Source organism: Peromyscus eremicus, chromosome 5 (genome assembly GCF_949786415.1).
Source record: "Peromyscus eremicus chromosome 5, PerEre_H2_v1, whole genome shotgun sequence".
NCBI lineage: Eukaryota > Metazoa > Chordata > Mammalia > Rodentia > Cricetidae > Peromyscus > Peromyscus eremicus.
In genome coordinates this window covers 97,640,181-97,656,048 of record NC_081420.1, presented here as the reverse complement: position 1 = coordinate 97,656,048, position 15,868 = coordinate 97,640,181, and the positions used below count along the sequence as shown (strand labels likewise).

The 15,868-nt window shown below is 43.8% G+C and overlaps 1 protein-coding gene across 1 annotated transcript in view; it reads left to right on the top strand.

The window, feature by feature from the left end:
• The window catches only part of Hydin (HYDIN axonemal central pair apparatus protein), a 362,311-nt gene that overhangs the window by 225,010 nt on the left and 121,433 nt on the right, over positions 1-15,868 (top strand). Inside the window, exons 25-28 of the mRNA XM_059264008.1 lie at positions 239-317; positions 3,472-3,582; positions 3,811-4,020; positions 7,921-8,058. Of these exons, the coding sequence (XP_059119991.1) occupies positions 239-317; positions 3,472-3,582; positions 3,811-4,020; positions 7,921-8,058 (538 nt within the window). The remainder of the gene's footprint in view (positions 1-238; positions 318-3,471; positions 3,583-3,810; positions 4,021-7,920; positions 8,059-15,868) is intronic.

Genomic DNA, 15,868 nt, shown 5'->3' with positions numbered 1-15,868 from the left:
ATGCCCCAGGAAAGGGCGGCCTCTGGGAAACTGAGCAGTGTAAAGGCCCACTCTACACATTTGAAGGCAGAGGACATCTGAGCACTGCTATCTGATCTCTTAGAGAAAGTGTCTCTTGAGCGGTACTCTGTACTTATTCTGGGCTATGGCAGAGAGGAAGAGGAAAGTGGGGGATACAGCTGGACTGATGGTGATGGTTATCAAGTGAGTGATCCTCTCATCTCCTTAAACTCCCCAGGACTATCCTTATGGATGATGAAGCTGGACCTGAAGAAAGAGAAATCAAAAAGCCCACAGCATCCACCATGATCTCAGAAGTATGATTCCTTTGCTCCTGGGCAGGATTAGCAACTAAAAAGTCCTTCCCAAAGCAGAGAAGAGCAAGGATCAGAGTGCCAAGTGTAACACTGGGATGGGGCTGGCATGAGGCTGGAGGGCTTTGTCCAGGTCCCCTCTCCCCAGAGTGAGCACCAGGGTACCTTGAGACACAATTTCTGAAAGTGAAAAATTGGGATCTCTAAGGCTGGCTGGTCACATGCCCTTCCCTCTCCCCGCCAAGAAGCTGCTAATGGAGAAGTATTCCTCAGGAGTAGTGTAGTATACGCAGAGGCAAGTCTAAGGCTGTGGGCCAGGGAAATGGCTCAGAGGGTAAAGTGCCTGCTGTGCAAGCCTGAGTGCTGAGTTCAGATCTCCAGCACCCACGGAAAAGCCGGTCTCTGTGTAATCCCAGCACTGGTGGGATGGCTGTGGAGACAGGTAGAAGCCTACAGTCCGGCTGAATTGGTGAATTCCAGATTCAGTAAGAGACTCTCTCAAAAAAAAAAAAAATAAGGTGGAGAGTGATCAAGCTGTAAACATTGACACCTAGCCTCCACATACATATACACACATGTGCACAGGCACCTGAGCTCACATATGAACACAATAAACATAGACACATACATACACACTCCCATACACACATATGCCCATATCCCACCCACCCATATATAGAATACACTCACTTAAATACTTCCTCTAGAATGATAGACTAAGGAAACCATTGGAGCCACAAAGTTCTCCACCAGAAACATTTTTTTTAATTACACCTTAGAAATAGCAAAAAAGAAAATTGAAAAAAATGCAAAATGAGTTACTATATGTCCATGCTAAGACACAGTCATGGCAAAGAATACACATGAGCAAAGATGTTCATATGTACAGGCAGGGGTGCACATTGATATAACCTCTATGATGTGTAACTTGGAAGGTGTATCAATGTTTAAAATGCATACTTCTTCTTCTCAATTATTCTCCAGAAATGCCCCTGTGTTTATATGAAGATATAACTAGCCTTGTACTTCACAGCTTTGTTTAAAAGAACAAGAACATTTTGGAAACAACAATTCTTCCAACAGGAGATTAACTGAATAAACTAAATTGCATCTACACAAGGCAGTGCTATGGAATGGAATTCTATTCTAAAAACCCAAAAGGTTCTCCACTAGTTTGGTATAAACTCTAAAGTATCAAATAATAAAGTAATAGGAGAAAATGGGCACATAGTGTGCTATCATTTAAGCCAAGACAAAAGTATATAAAAACAAAAACTAATAGTTACTTTTTAAATTTTTCTATATATGTGATTTTTTTGCCTGCATGTGTGTATGTGCACTACGTGTATGCAGTGCCCACAGAGGCCAGTAGAGGGCATCAGACCCTCTGGAACTGAATAGATGGTTATGTGCTGTCAGGAGGGTACTGGGAATAGAATCCAGATCCCTGCAAGAGCAGGCATTGCTTTTACCCACTGAGCCATCTCTCCAGCCCCAACAACTAGCACTTACTGAGCACTAAGTATGCTTTGCATAGTTGTAAACATTTTTTACATTGTCTCTGTTGGTGAGAACCATTGTCCTTTGCCTCTTTAGTGGGGGATGCATGTGTGAGGCAGTCTAGCGGGGAGACTTGGCAGTCTCTATGTTTCTTAAATGGTGACATAGATATATTTGCTTATGCGTAGAATATCTAAGAATTACAAGCATCGTGAGTGCAGGGGTTTTCTTTTTCCTGTTCTGTTTACCATTTTATCCCCAGAACCTAGAACTGCTTCATAGTATGTCGTCCGTAAGTATTAGTCAAATAAAGACTGAAGAGGTGACTCAGCAGTTAAGAGCACTTAGTGCTCTTCCAGAGAACATTCCCGGCACCCACATCAGGAGGTTCACAACCACCTGTAACTCCAGCTCCATAGCATCGTCTCTGGCCTCCATGGACATCTCCACTTGTGCACTTACCCATTCTCAAATGCATGCATAAATACCTAAAAATATTTTTAAATAAATTTTTAAAAATTAGTCAAAAGAAGAAAATAATCAGGTAGACCCTATCAAAACCCAAACAGTGGTTACCTAAGAGACAACGGAAGAGTAAGGAATTTTGGTGGAAGTATTATTTTTTTAGCTATATAACTTTTCAAATATTTTTTATTTGTATCATGAATATGTATCAACTACTTTTAATATTCTAAATAATGCTCTTGAAGACTATTCCATCATGTGAGATATAGATAGATAGACATATATACACAGGACAGAGACACATTCATACATGTGTACTATAACCTATTAATTGATTGTAATTTCCTTCCTTAAATCTTTCCCTACTTTTTAATTTCACACACTTGTCTTCTGAATGTTCATCCATTTCCATCCTCAGAGATGCTTGTCATCAAAAATTCATGCAGTACAGAAAAATCAAAGCAAAACTCCTTTGAATCCCTTCATTCAAAAGAAAAATACTACTGAGATGCTTAGCAGTCTCCCAGATACTGTTTTGCATATGCAAACCTCAGAATGAGTTTACACCCACTCATGCCTTCAGAGTGTGACTCACATGAGCCCTCTGCAATTTCACATGAATGAAACCACCTTTTCTCTCAAGAACATGTTGTATGTATCATTCCTGGTCCACAAATACATATTGGGTCATCCTCCATGAATAGAGAGGTACCACGCACACTTTATTTAAAGCGAGCTATCTCTGGTGGGCAGACAGCTTGCTTTCAGAGCTCCCCTGTTAAAATAACTCGGTTGTACATATCCATATATGTACATTTTGGGCATTGTCCAATTATTGTCATAGGAAAAAAATGTCCAGTTGTTTAGAAGATACTTTCAGTTACATAAACTTGTGTTGGGGAGGATATATGCACATGAGTGCAGTGCCTGTGGTGGTCAGAAGAGAGAGCCAGATCTCTTGAACGGGAATTACAGGTGCCTCTGAGCCACTCAACATGGGTGCTGGGATCCGAAACTGAGGTCCTCTGTAATAGCAGTACCTGCTCTTAGCCACTGAACCAACTCTCCACCCCCCACATGTCCCGTTCTTTTCATCGTATTTGCTGTGTTTCCTCTTTCTCAAAGGGATGGAGAGGTATGCATTGATGAGTTGCACATGCTTGCTAGCTTTTCCTCCCTCTTTCATTTCTAGGCAATAAAATACAGCTCCGCAGGAACAGAAAGAAGCCAGAGCCAGGTGGACTACCCAGAATCCCTGTGGATCTTTGAACAGGAGGAAATGCTTTCCATTGGAATAGAAGAAGTAAGTGATATCCCAAGGTCCTTAATTACCCAGCACTGATGCTTCCAAGCATCTGCTCTGGATTTAAAAACTAGCATCTACCCAGAGTGTTTCCACTGTTACCTTCATACATGTCCAAGAGTCAAATTAGAAGTCAGGAATAAGTCTGTCCACTGACAAAATTTAACTCCCCTGCTGCAGACCCATCATCGTGACAGCTCTTCCCATGTGGGATGACTTTCTCTGCAGGTGTTTGACATTCTGCCCCTCTATGGAGTTCTGCGGCCATACAGCACCCATCAGATATCGTTTACCTTCTATGGACACTGTGACATCATTGCACGGGCCAAAGCTCTGTGTGAAGTGGAAGGAGGGCCCACCTATGAGATAATACTGAAGGGAGAGGCTTCCCTGGTCAGCTACTCCTTTGACACTAAGGACATTAACTATGGATTACAGGTACTGCAGACGTCAGGTGGCGTTTTTCTGGGTTTGCCTTAAACATGGATTGTAGTCCTTACCCTTGAATCTCTCTTGATCCATCACTCATCACTCATGCCCTTCATCCATGATCAGCTTCCCTACCCTGGTCCCCTCCTCACCTGTTTGCAATCCTTTTCCTTTGCTTTTCTCACAGTCTCAAGTTAAGCGTCGGAAGATGCTCGTCTTCCAGTCCAGAGGCTGCCATGACCCTTCTCTTTCTCTTGTTAACACTATTTTTTCACACCCCTCCCTTTACAATCTCTAGGGCTTTTTTGCTGCCCTCTCCCACACACCTGACATACTTGCAGCACCCAGTATTTCCAAGTTACCCACCGGAGTCCCACTCCGAATCACTCTAATCACATTGCAGGACTTCATCAAGCCATACCTAAATTTTTGTTTTGATGTTTTTGGTTTTGATTTTTAGAGAGAGTCTCATGCAGCCAGGCTTACCTCAAACTCTCTGTGCAGCCAAGGGATGACCTCACATTCCTGATCCTCCCAACTCCCCCTCCCAAGTGCTAGGATTACATGCACGCAGGAGGACACCTGGCTGCCGTGCCTAAATATTACAGCAGTCTGCCCACACCATAGTACATAAAGAACTCAGGGTCTGATTCAGTGGGCACAGCCTTTGGCCTGGGGTTTCGCTTTTCAAAAACAAGCTCCCTGCCATGTGACGTCAATGCCGCTAGTCTACAGACACATCACAAGCGAGGGATTGCGTCACTACTAACCCTGTAGACATCAGAAAGTGTATCTTCATCCCATCAGTCCCTGGGCGTTCACCCCAGCTGCACATTATTGAGAAAAGAGCAGGTTTTTATCCTGTCTGGATTCCTACTGTTTCCTTAGGAGCATCGCCATCCCTCCAAGGTACAGCACCTCTCATCTAGACCATGGGGAGGGACAGCTATGCCTATGTCACCAGTTAGTGCTTTGCCCCGGTCACAGTAATGAGTTCCCTTCTCTGTCACCCGTCAAGCCACTTACTGAGGACGCCCTAAGCCTTTTTTTTTTTCCATCCCAGAGTCTTTTTTAATAATGGGTTTATTCTTAGAGAATTTTATACAGTACATTTTGATCATATTTATCCCTGGCCTACTCCTCTTGGATCCTCCCCAACCTCCCTACCCACCTTGTTCCATCTTACTCTTGCTTTCCTGCTCCCTCCTCATTAAGTCCTGTTTGTATTGGCTGACTATTCCTGAGTGCAGGGTCTGCCCCGGAGTGCGATCAGTGTACCAGGGTATCACACCATTAAAGAAAACTGTCACTCTCCCAGCAGCAAACATCCCACTAGCTCCTCAGCTAGGACTGGGGCTTTGTGCCCACCCTCTCCCCTCCTCCATGCATGTGAGTGTCTGCCCTATTCTATCTGGAAAACACTGTTTCCTTGAAGTTACCCACCACATCTGGCTCTTAGAACCCTTCTGGCCCTCTTCCACATAGATCCCTGGGCTGAGATGTAGACGTTTCGTTTAGACCTGAGCACTCCGATGTCTCTTGTTCTCTATATGTTGACCAGTTGTAGGTCTCTGTGTTAATGCCATCTACTACAAAAAGAAGCTTCTCTCATGAGGGTCAAGAGACAGACTAACCAGTGGATATAATATTATTAGAAGGCATTTAATAGTGTGTCCATTTAGCAGGATAATAAAGTAGTAGATTTTCCCTGTCTGTGTCCATTTAGCAGGATAATAAAGTAGTAGGTTTTCCCTGTCTAGCCATGTGCTCTTGGCCTCATTGACAGTGGCAGGTATAGGCTCCATCTCATGGAGTGGGCCTCACATCCAGTCACTCCCATAACATTTCTGTCACTATTATACCGGTGGCCATACCTTGCCAGGCAGGCCATTGCTGTGGTTCACAGGATTCACAGCTAGGTGAGGCTGATGGTGACTTTTCTCCTCTGATAGCTCTCATAGCACCTTCCAGCACTGTGAAAGCCGCAGCAGGGATGAAGTTCCCAGTAGAGTACCAGCTAGGTACCTGCATGTTCTATGAGTGTGTGATACCTTTCCCAATAGGGTCTTACTGTCAGGTTCTGGAGGGTAACCTAGAACATTGCCAATAGTCTATAATATTTGGGGACTCTGTGGGAACCCTTGTTTTTTAGTTTTGTTTTGGGTTTTGAGACAGGGTCTTTCTCTGTAACCCTAGAACTCATTATGTAGACCAGGCTGGCCTCAAACTCAGAGATCTTCTGCCTCTGCTGCATGATTGCTGGAATTAAAGGCATGCCACCACACCAAGCTGTTAAGCCCTTCTCTTAACTGATGCTCTCTGCACAGATATTGAGTTGACCATAATCTCCCACTTATAAACCATCCATTTAGTTGTGTCCATCCTGGCTTACCTACCCACTGCTGCTAGTGCACCCTGGTCTTTTCTGCCTCCACATTTCTCACACACTATTCCTCTCATGTTCCACTCTGCCACCTCCATACCTGTCCATCCTGTCAGTCACAGCTCAGCTCCGTTCAAAAACCTTACCATTTCCTTACCTTCACTGGGCACTTAGATTTCATCTCAGCTGCAATACACTTTCTAACTTGGGTAGGAGTCTCAGTCAGCTTAATCTCTGTATACTTCTTCCCGCTTAGATCATGGGTTAAGTACTCAGAGACTGAGTGTCTTGGCAATGTTTACTGTATTTGGTTCCTATTATATAACTACAGCAAGTAGAAATGATTGTGTGTGTGTGTGTGTGTGTGTGCACATATGTGTGTGTATTAAAGTCTGCACATGCTCAGATTCACCCAGCACCAACTGCCGTCTTCTCTGCTGGGTTATCCAGACAGAATCTTCTTTTCCTCTTCACCTCCAGGGTCCTCTGATAAACTAGTTTCAAGCCGTCTCTACAGTTAGGCCACCCTAAATGTACAGGATCCTATCTACGACAGCCAGTATTGCCCTGTTTGTCCTAGGCACCCCTAAAGTAGGCCTCAGTTTTGGGGTGTTAAGCCTACCATATGAGCTGGTGAATTATGCTAGCAAAAATCTCAACCGGCATATTATTCCTATGGTTCCTTACATAAATGGGAAAACTCATTCTAAAATATTCTAAACTTAAATCTTGTGTTCTTAATGGGATAGAATTAGAAGCAAACCCTCTTATTTTCTAAAACTTACTTCAAGATTCTCAAATATAACTTCTTGTGGTGAAGAAACCGAAGCACAAAGGTTAACATGTACCCTCAGAGCCAGAGCCAAAATAAACCAAGAGCTTGAAATAAGAAAAAAGCCAGATGGACAGAGCCCGGGGTCCTCCTACTCCACAAGCCCCTTTATGATGCTCAAACGTGGATTGACCAGTATGTTTTTTAAACATAGTTCTTTATATTTTTTTTGGAATTTCACATCATGCATCCCAGTCCCGCTCACCTCCTAGTCCCTCCGCATCTGCCTTTCACCGCTACAGCATGCCCCCCAAAAGAATGCCTCCAAAAACTTAATTAAAAAGAAAACAAAACCCACCTCATTTCTCCGTCTTTCCAACACCTCTTCCGTTCATCCTAGTGGCATCGGGAGCTGAGGTGTGTCACACAGTCTACCCTTTTGTCCAATCAGCCCCACCTGCAGAATGTTGAAATGAGTCATTGGTTCAAGGCCTCTGGCACACCATCATCATTGGACCCTCACTGAAACTTCCTGCTGTTCCCCAAGTTATGGAGATCCTGCTGTCATCATTCCACAGGACCAGTCCCTTCATGCACGCCAGCAGGTCATAGATGGAGTAGATAATGGAGTGGGTCAATCGATTGACCAGTATCTTAAGGAGTGTCTGTGGGGCACATTTGCTGATCCCCTTTGTCAGGGCGAGAGCAGAATCCCACAGTCAGGTAACAGTCCTTCTTCCCACCCTCTCTCCAGCTGTTTGACCATGTCACGGAACGAGAAATCACACTGAAAAACATTGGGAAAGTTGGCTTTGAGTTCAAGGTTCTGAACAGCAACCGGTCCTCACCAAAGAACCTGCTCCCTGGAGTACCACTTATCCTGCCCCTGTCGGTGAGTCACAACTGAGAGGACTCACACCCAACAGACAAGCCACACCCAGGGTGGGGGAGCACTGCTGTCAGTACCACAGGTGTGACTTTTTTAGTTAAAACTGAGAACTTGGAGTCAGATATGATGGTGCCCATGTGTAATCCCAGCATTCAAGAGGGCAAAGCAGGAGGACCAGGGGTTTGATGGACGCCAGTCTTGGCTACTTAGCGAGTCTGAGGCCATCCTGGGTTCTATGAACCTCTGTCAATAGATGTATTGATGGGTGGGTGGATAGAGTGACAGACAGAAAGATAGACTTAGGAACACTCTTCAATAAATGAACATTGAACAAGTCCTACATTACCCATTTCCAGATACCACGGACACATGATGAATCAATTAGATACAACCTAAGGATTTTCCCCATAATCATAATTAATTTTAGTCAGATGTGGTGGTGCATCTTTCAAATCCCAGTATCTTGGAGGCATAGGAAAAGTGGCCTTACATTTAAGGCCACCCTGTATGATGAGATACTCTTTCAATGGGGGGATGGGGGCGCATTTCCCACCAGTACATCAAATTTCCCTATAGTTCCCTGGGGCTTCCCCCATACCAGCCATGCCAAAGCAACTTTTCCTCTGCGTTTATGAAAACACCCGCAGCCTGCAAAGGGTCACTCTGGTTTCCAAAGTAAGGGGGGAAATGGCTCCTGATGATACTAGAGTGATCTCGCAGTTTTTAAAAACTTTTGTTGACTTTTTCTCCTCTTGAAGATGACACATGATTGTTATAAAAAAGTTAGATAATATAAAAATGGGTGGAATTAATTTATAGTTATTCATAATCCTTTTTCAAGTTTTATTTTTATGTATGTGTATGAGTGCCCAAGGAGGCCACAGAGGGGTGTCAGATCCCTCAAACTGGAGTCACAGGTCATTGTGAGGCACCTGGCTCAGGTCCTCTAGGAGCAGCAAGTGCTTTGGACCACTGTGCCGTCTCTCCAGCCCCCGTTCACAGTCTTACCATCCAGAGACGAGGAATGCTGTTCTCGCTGACATGTCATCCATACTTAAGCCCCTCACCAGTCCCTGTGGTCCTTGACCTGTGCGTCCCTGCATTTAACTCTACCCGATCGTCATGGCTGGGGCTTTCAAACACCAGTTAGTATCTGCTAAGCCGACTCCCTTTGTTCTCCCCCTGCCCGCCCACCTTAACTGGCCTTTTGAATTTGCATCTATGTTTCATTTTTCTCACTTCACAAGCTGACTTTTGTTTCTTAAAGATCAGTGGGAGTGTAAGGTTGTTTATTCCCTGAGTATACCCGTTAGCCTCATCTCATGAGTTTTCAGAAAATAACAGATTTAATTAAAATGAAGAAATCAGGCTGGAGAGATGGATCAGTGGTGAAGAGCACTTGTTGCTCTTGGAGAAGACTGGGGTTCGAGTCCCCGTACCCCCATGGCAGTTCGTATCTGTCCATAAGTCCAGCTCCAGGGAGTCCTGATGCCCTCTTTGGGCGTCCACAGGCACCAGTCATGTGTACGATTCATAGACGTACATGTGAGCAAAACACTCATCCACACAAAATAAAAAGTGAATGAATCTTTTTAAAATCTGGACATACTATTCATGTGCATAGCTGCTATCACAATTTTCATTCTTTTCTAAGTTATCTAAATTATATATTTCTTTTTATATCCAAGTTAATACACGTTTAGAATTTTTATACATTTATTTATGGGGAGCACAGTGCACGTGTGGAGGTCAGAGGATAATTTTTACAGTCAGTGTTCTTTGTCCACCACATGGATCCAGGAGATCAAACCCAGGTCATCAGGCTTGACAAGCATCACTGCCTGGAGAGTCAGAGAAGACGTGGGCCTCTCAGTTCCTGCTTAGCACATTCACTGTTGTGTTTAGGAGTCTCAAATGATTTTTAACACTAACGAATACAAGAAAAATCATGTTTTCAAGACTCCAGAGTGCAGATTATCACGAATCTCTATGAAATTAACTGGATAATCACAGCATTCAGATCTTCTCTGTCTTTTGTTTGTTTACTTTTCCTAAGACTAAATGGTACACAGAAAGGGTTTGAACTTCCACGTTAGCTGTATATAAATACAGAAAAGTGTGTGTTGTTGCTGGGGAGATTGTTCAGCGGACAGGGCACTTGCCATGCAAGTGTGAGGACCAGAGTTCAGACCCCCAGCACCCATGTGAATGCTGGTGGGCGTGGCAGCCCATCTGCAGTCTCAGCACTCAGCAGGCAGAGACTGGGGAGTCCCCAGAGCGAGCTGCCTAGCAAGACTAGCCAAATCACTGAGCTCTGGGTTCAACTGAGAGGCCTGGCTCCCTGGGTAAGATGGAAGATGATGGAAGAAGACACCAGTGTCAACCTCTGGCCTCACACACAAGTGAGCATCACCCACATATGCATTACACAGCCCACACACATGCAAATGCAAAATTGTGGGGGGGGGGGAGAAGAGAAATATGATCAAAATACCTTATATGACATTCTCAATTTTTAAAATATATAATTAAGAATTGTTTGTTGTATGCATGTTCATTTCTATGTTGGCACATAAGATTTTATGCCCATCAAGTATTCCTCACAGACTACATTTTGCCCATTTTAAGTGGTCTCTTTCACGTCTTTAATAGCTTCTGCTTTGAACCCACTTCACGTGGTCTCAACATTGCAATTTCTGTTTGTCTTGCCTCGCGCCATTTATCATAGTCTATTTCATCTTGGTCTAGGTTGCTCTCTCATAAAACATGAATTGTTGAATTTTATTGTTTTGATCTTGTCTGTCATTGATATAATTGAGATTTGTGGTATTATTTCCTTCCTTGTATTTTCTCTGTAATAGTTTTCTAAGTTTTTTCTGTCTTTTTCTAATTACTGCGTTTTCTTCTCTCTTTTTTTCTTTTCTTTTTTTTTTTTGTTTTGTTTTTTTCAAGACAGAGTTTCTCTGTGCAGTTTTGGTGTCTGTCCTAGATCTCACTCTGTAGATCAGGCTAGCCTCGAACTCTGAGTGCCGGGATTAAAGGTGTGCGCCACCACTGCCCGGCTCCTTCTCTCTTTCTTAAGATTTCCTTTGTCAGCATTTGAGTTTAATATGACTGCTTTTAGTGTGAACTGATGCAACTCTGTGGAGAAAAATTGGCAATATCTATTAAAATTACTCTTTGATCAAATTTTTCATATCTAATTATCATAAATACATCCTCCCACATTTGCAAAATCAAATATAAGACTCATTTCTGCATAAACTGTAATGGCAATATAAAAAAAAACAGGAACTTGCTGCCAGGTGGTGGTGGTGGTGGTGGTGGTGGTGGTGGTGGTGGGTGCACACGCCTTTAATCCCAGCACTTGGGAGGCAGAGGCAGGAGGATCTCTGTGAGTTCGAGGCCAACCTGGTCTACAGAGTGAGTTCCAGGAAAGGCGCAATGCTACAGAGAGAAACCCTGTCTCAAAAAACAAAATGAAAAACAAAAAAACACAGGAACTAAATGTCTATTGAGGTATTAAAACTGTATATATTAAGGCATTAAAATTGTGTGGCAGAATAATATATAGCAGTTAAAAAAGATGTAGCAATTCTAGAGATGTTGCAAGATATTTGATTACACTGTGTAAAGATATGTCACTCTGATTGGTTTAATAAAAAGCTGAACAGATTAATAAAAAGCTAATAAAATAGCTAGGCAGGATTTCCAGGAACAGAGGACTCTGGGAAGAAGAAGGGTGGAGACACGAGGAGACAAGGAGGAAGCAGGAAAGCAGAATGGACAGTACATAGACGAGGTAAACAAGCCTGGGGCAGCACAGCTATAGGCCAAGCTTTCACAATCAATAACAAGTTTCTGCGTCAATGATTTGGGAGCTGGCTGGCGGGACAAAGAAAGACTTGTTACATAGATATACCAATATTAGAGTTGATTCTGAGATCCTATTAGGTAAATAAAAAAGAAAAGAAAATGTGAAAACACTGCATTATATCCTGCCATCTACATTTAAAATCCGCTCATATGTGTGCATAATCTGGATTCAGTTAGCTAATAAGTATTAGCTAATACTATTCTTGCATCTTTGTTAGCGAGTGGTGATTGGTCCATAAACCTCCTTCTTCGTGCCTTGTCTGACCAGCTTGGGTGTAAGAAGTGAGCGTTCCCTTCCTTTCTGTTGTCTGGGATGGTTTGTCAACTGATTGTTTTCTGAGAGGCTGCCAGACTTGTTCAAATGCCACATGTGCCTTCTTCCTCCGGAAGACTCCTTGGCCTCAGCAATAAGTCAGTCTCACAACTATGATTTATCACAACAAAAGGGCACAAAGTGAAACCATCAAAAGCTGAAGCACAAGACAGAAGGTCAGAACCAAGGCACACCTGAGAGGATGCCTGCCAGGCAGCCCCACAGGACGCTAAGTCCCCTGCCTTGGTTATTCTTTTCATTTCTGTGACAAAATTCCAGGCAAAAAAATCAGTGAGATGGGAGGGGCGAGAAAGGGAGGTAGAGAGGGAGGAAGGACAGACGGATGGAAGGCTTGTTTAAGGAGTGTAGTCATCATGATGCGGAGCAGCCACTGATCTTCCACGTTGCAGCAGGAGCTGAGGCTGCTGGTGCCAGTGTCCACAGTCAGGAAGTATCAAGAGAGACGCATGCCAGTTGCTAAGCTTGCTTCCTCTATTCTTACTGTATCCCGGGCACCAGCCCATGGGGTGGTGCTGCCCATGGGGTGGTGCTGCCCACATTCAGGTTGTGTCTAACCTCCTCAATTAAACCATTCTGAAAACACCTTCACAGACACACAGACGGGATTGTTTCCATGGTGATTCTAAAGCCAGTCAAGTTGACAGTAAAGATTAATCGTCACAGCCCCCCCCCCCCCCCAGTAATAAACTGCAGCGACAGCCTGAGAGCTGCAGGGACTCACTAGAGACTGCCAAGGTTTTTACTGGAAGCTTGTCACATAGACGCTTCTGCCTGTCACATAGCAAAATTTCCTCAGAAAGCAAGCAAGGAGTTGACATAAGCTGTACTGTTTGCACAGATGGGACAAGGCAAGGAAATGGCAAGAACCTTCCAGAACTTTGGCTCCCAGATGCCAACCAAGGGTCAGCCTTGTAAGAGCCCTTTCTAGGATCCAGGGCCTTGAAGCTGCTGTGCTAACCCCCCTTTTTTAGCTAGGGCTTCTCTTTATGTCTGAATGGGATTTTTCTCTGTATGTTTTTCTTTCCCCTATATGCCAGCTATCCTATTATGAAGCCAAATTCTTATCATGAAAATAAATATTTTCAGAATACAGAATTGTCCATGCCAATTTAGCGTATAACAAAATAGAGATATTTGTCCAGCAGGATTGCATGAGAATTGTTCTTATTGGAAAATGCCTTGCTAAGCTTTGGAGACACAAGCTGAAACTCCCCTCATCCCAGAAGACTGAGCACAGGAAGGTGGCTATGCGGGGAAACAGGAGAATGTGTGGACTGCCCAGCGGAGGAGTGAGGAGAAGGGATAAAGAAGGTGTAAGGGTAAACCCCCACTGACTCAAGCACAGCATCCTCTGCAGCTGGACTGTGCAGTGTGGACATGCACATGTGCACACACACACACACACACCATACACACACCACACACACCACACATGCACACACACATACACACTCACACCACACACACACACACACACACACACACACACTCACACACACAATGCCATCAAATGTGTATAAATCTCACACAGTGATTCATGATGGTGAGGGTCCTGTGAAATTCAGGAATGAGCGTCAATAGCAGATTGAAATAACATGTAAGGAAACCTGAGAGTGGAGAGGAAGAGCATGGCTTCTCATGGGAGTTGTGACAGCAAGTGTCACTGCCAGTGTGGGGATTTGAGATAAGTTTATTGACTCTGCTAGGGGTTAGTGTATCCCAGAACATGTGTATTAAGTAAGTTATAGATCAGTACATCGCAATATGTTGTCATTGTTTTATTATTATTTATGCCGTGGCTTATTTTTCTTATTCTTATTCAATTAAAATTCAGTTCAAAGAATATATATGAATCCTAAGATTTTAAAAAGTGGACTAGGGAGGTTTAAAAAGAAAGGCAGGCATGGTGGTGCACACTTCGGTCATCCTTGCTCTGGGAGATGGAGACGGGCAGATCCCTGGGCTCCCTGGCAGCCAGCTTAGCCTACTTGATGGATTCCATGCCAATGAGAGACTCTGCCTCAAAAACCAACACCCATGCCCTGAGGAATGACACCCAAGGTTGTCCTCTTCTTCACACACACACACAACACACACACACACACACACACACACACACACACACGACACACACGCACACACGCATGCACACACACGCACACATGTACACACACATATACACACACACGCACACGCACAACACGGGGGGAGGGTATCAAAATTATGAAGAGACCAATCATAATGAATCACAGACACTTCTGAAACTAGAATTTGGCCAGTATTACTTTCCCAGTTGAGGTTCCAAAAACGTTTTGCTTTTTCCCAAGCTTTATTTTTAAAAATGGCACAGTTGGCCTAGAGAGATGGCACAGTGGTTAAGAGCGGTTGGCTGCTCTTCCAGAGGGCCCAGGTTCAAGTGCTAGCACCCACATGCTCACAATCATCTTAACTCTAGTCCCAAGAAATCTAGTGCTCTCTTCTGGTCACCACAGGCCCCAAGCACTCATGTGGTCCACAGAAACCACTCATACATATAAAAATAAAATGATTTAAATGGCCTAATTAGATGTAATCCATGGCAGCTTGCTTTCTTTGCCCAGCTTATGGATTTTTAAGGATTCATCCATATTGTTGCGTCATAGCTTCTAGTTCATTCATTTTCACTACTGAGTAATGTTCCTTTTCTAGCCATATTGAAATTTCCATCTTCCACTGAAACCACACTTAAATGTAGGTGAGTCAGCCAGTAGCTTCTCACTAGAAACAATCCCAACATGAATTTTCCCTTACATACCTTCTGACCCAAAGGTAGATGTTTTCCTAAGGGCTTCTGCCAAAATGAAATTGCTAGGTCATAGGCAATGTATATGGTCCAAGTCCAGCTTCAGTGGGGTTCAGATCCCAAAAAAGAGGAGGTGTGAGTCAGTGGGGGAAGAAAGGGGACAAATGCACATCTGAGGGTTCGCAGCTCTTTCTCTTCATCAGAGAGACTCTTTATGTATATAGCATATTGACTACACAAGTCACTGGGCAAGCGTCAGAGCCCTGGATCTTCTTTTCACGTCCCCATTAAATATCCAGGGTGAAAAGGCAAAGTACAAAGCAGTCTCATCTGAAACATCATCTTCAGACAGCGTCGATCAAATCAGAAAGTAACCAATTGCTCAGGGTCTGCAAAGCCCAGGACCTTCTGTCTTTACAGCCTGTGTCTAGGCTGGCTGCTCATGGGGTAACAATATGTTAGACAGTCTGAAATTATTTTACCTTAAGCAAGTTACGTGTAGAATCATTGGCTGTTTTCTAAAATGCAAGCTTTACAACATAGAATAAAGCATCTAACTGGCTGATTATAGCATTTTTTCTGTTCCTCAGTTTTGTAGCAGGGGCCTGCTCTTTATGTACACTCCCAGAAAGGAAGGTTCTCATAGCTCATTCTTTTCCCATCAGCCCGCATTCTTCTTTACTTCCTCCATGTTTGCTTCAGGATAAGACAATGGGTACACTGTGACATCTTGTATCCAGAGCCTGCAAGACATTTCTCAGAATCTACCCTATTGTTACCACAATCCTTGGGGCACAAGGACGACTCTTCCTTTTGTGACT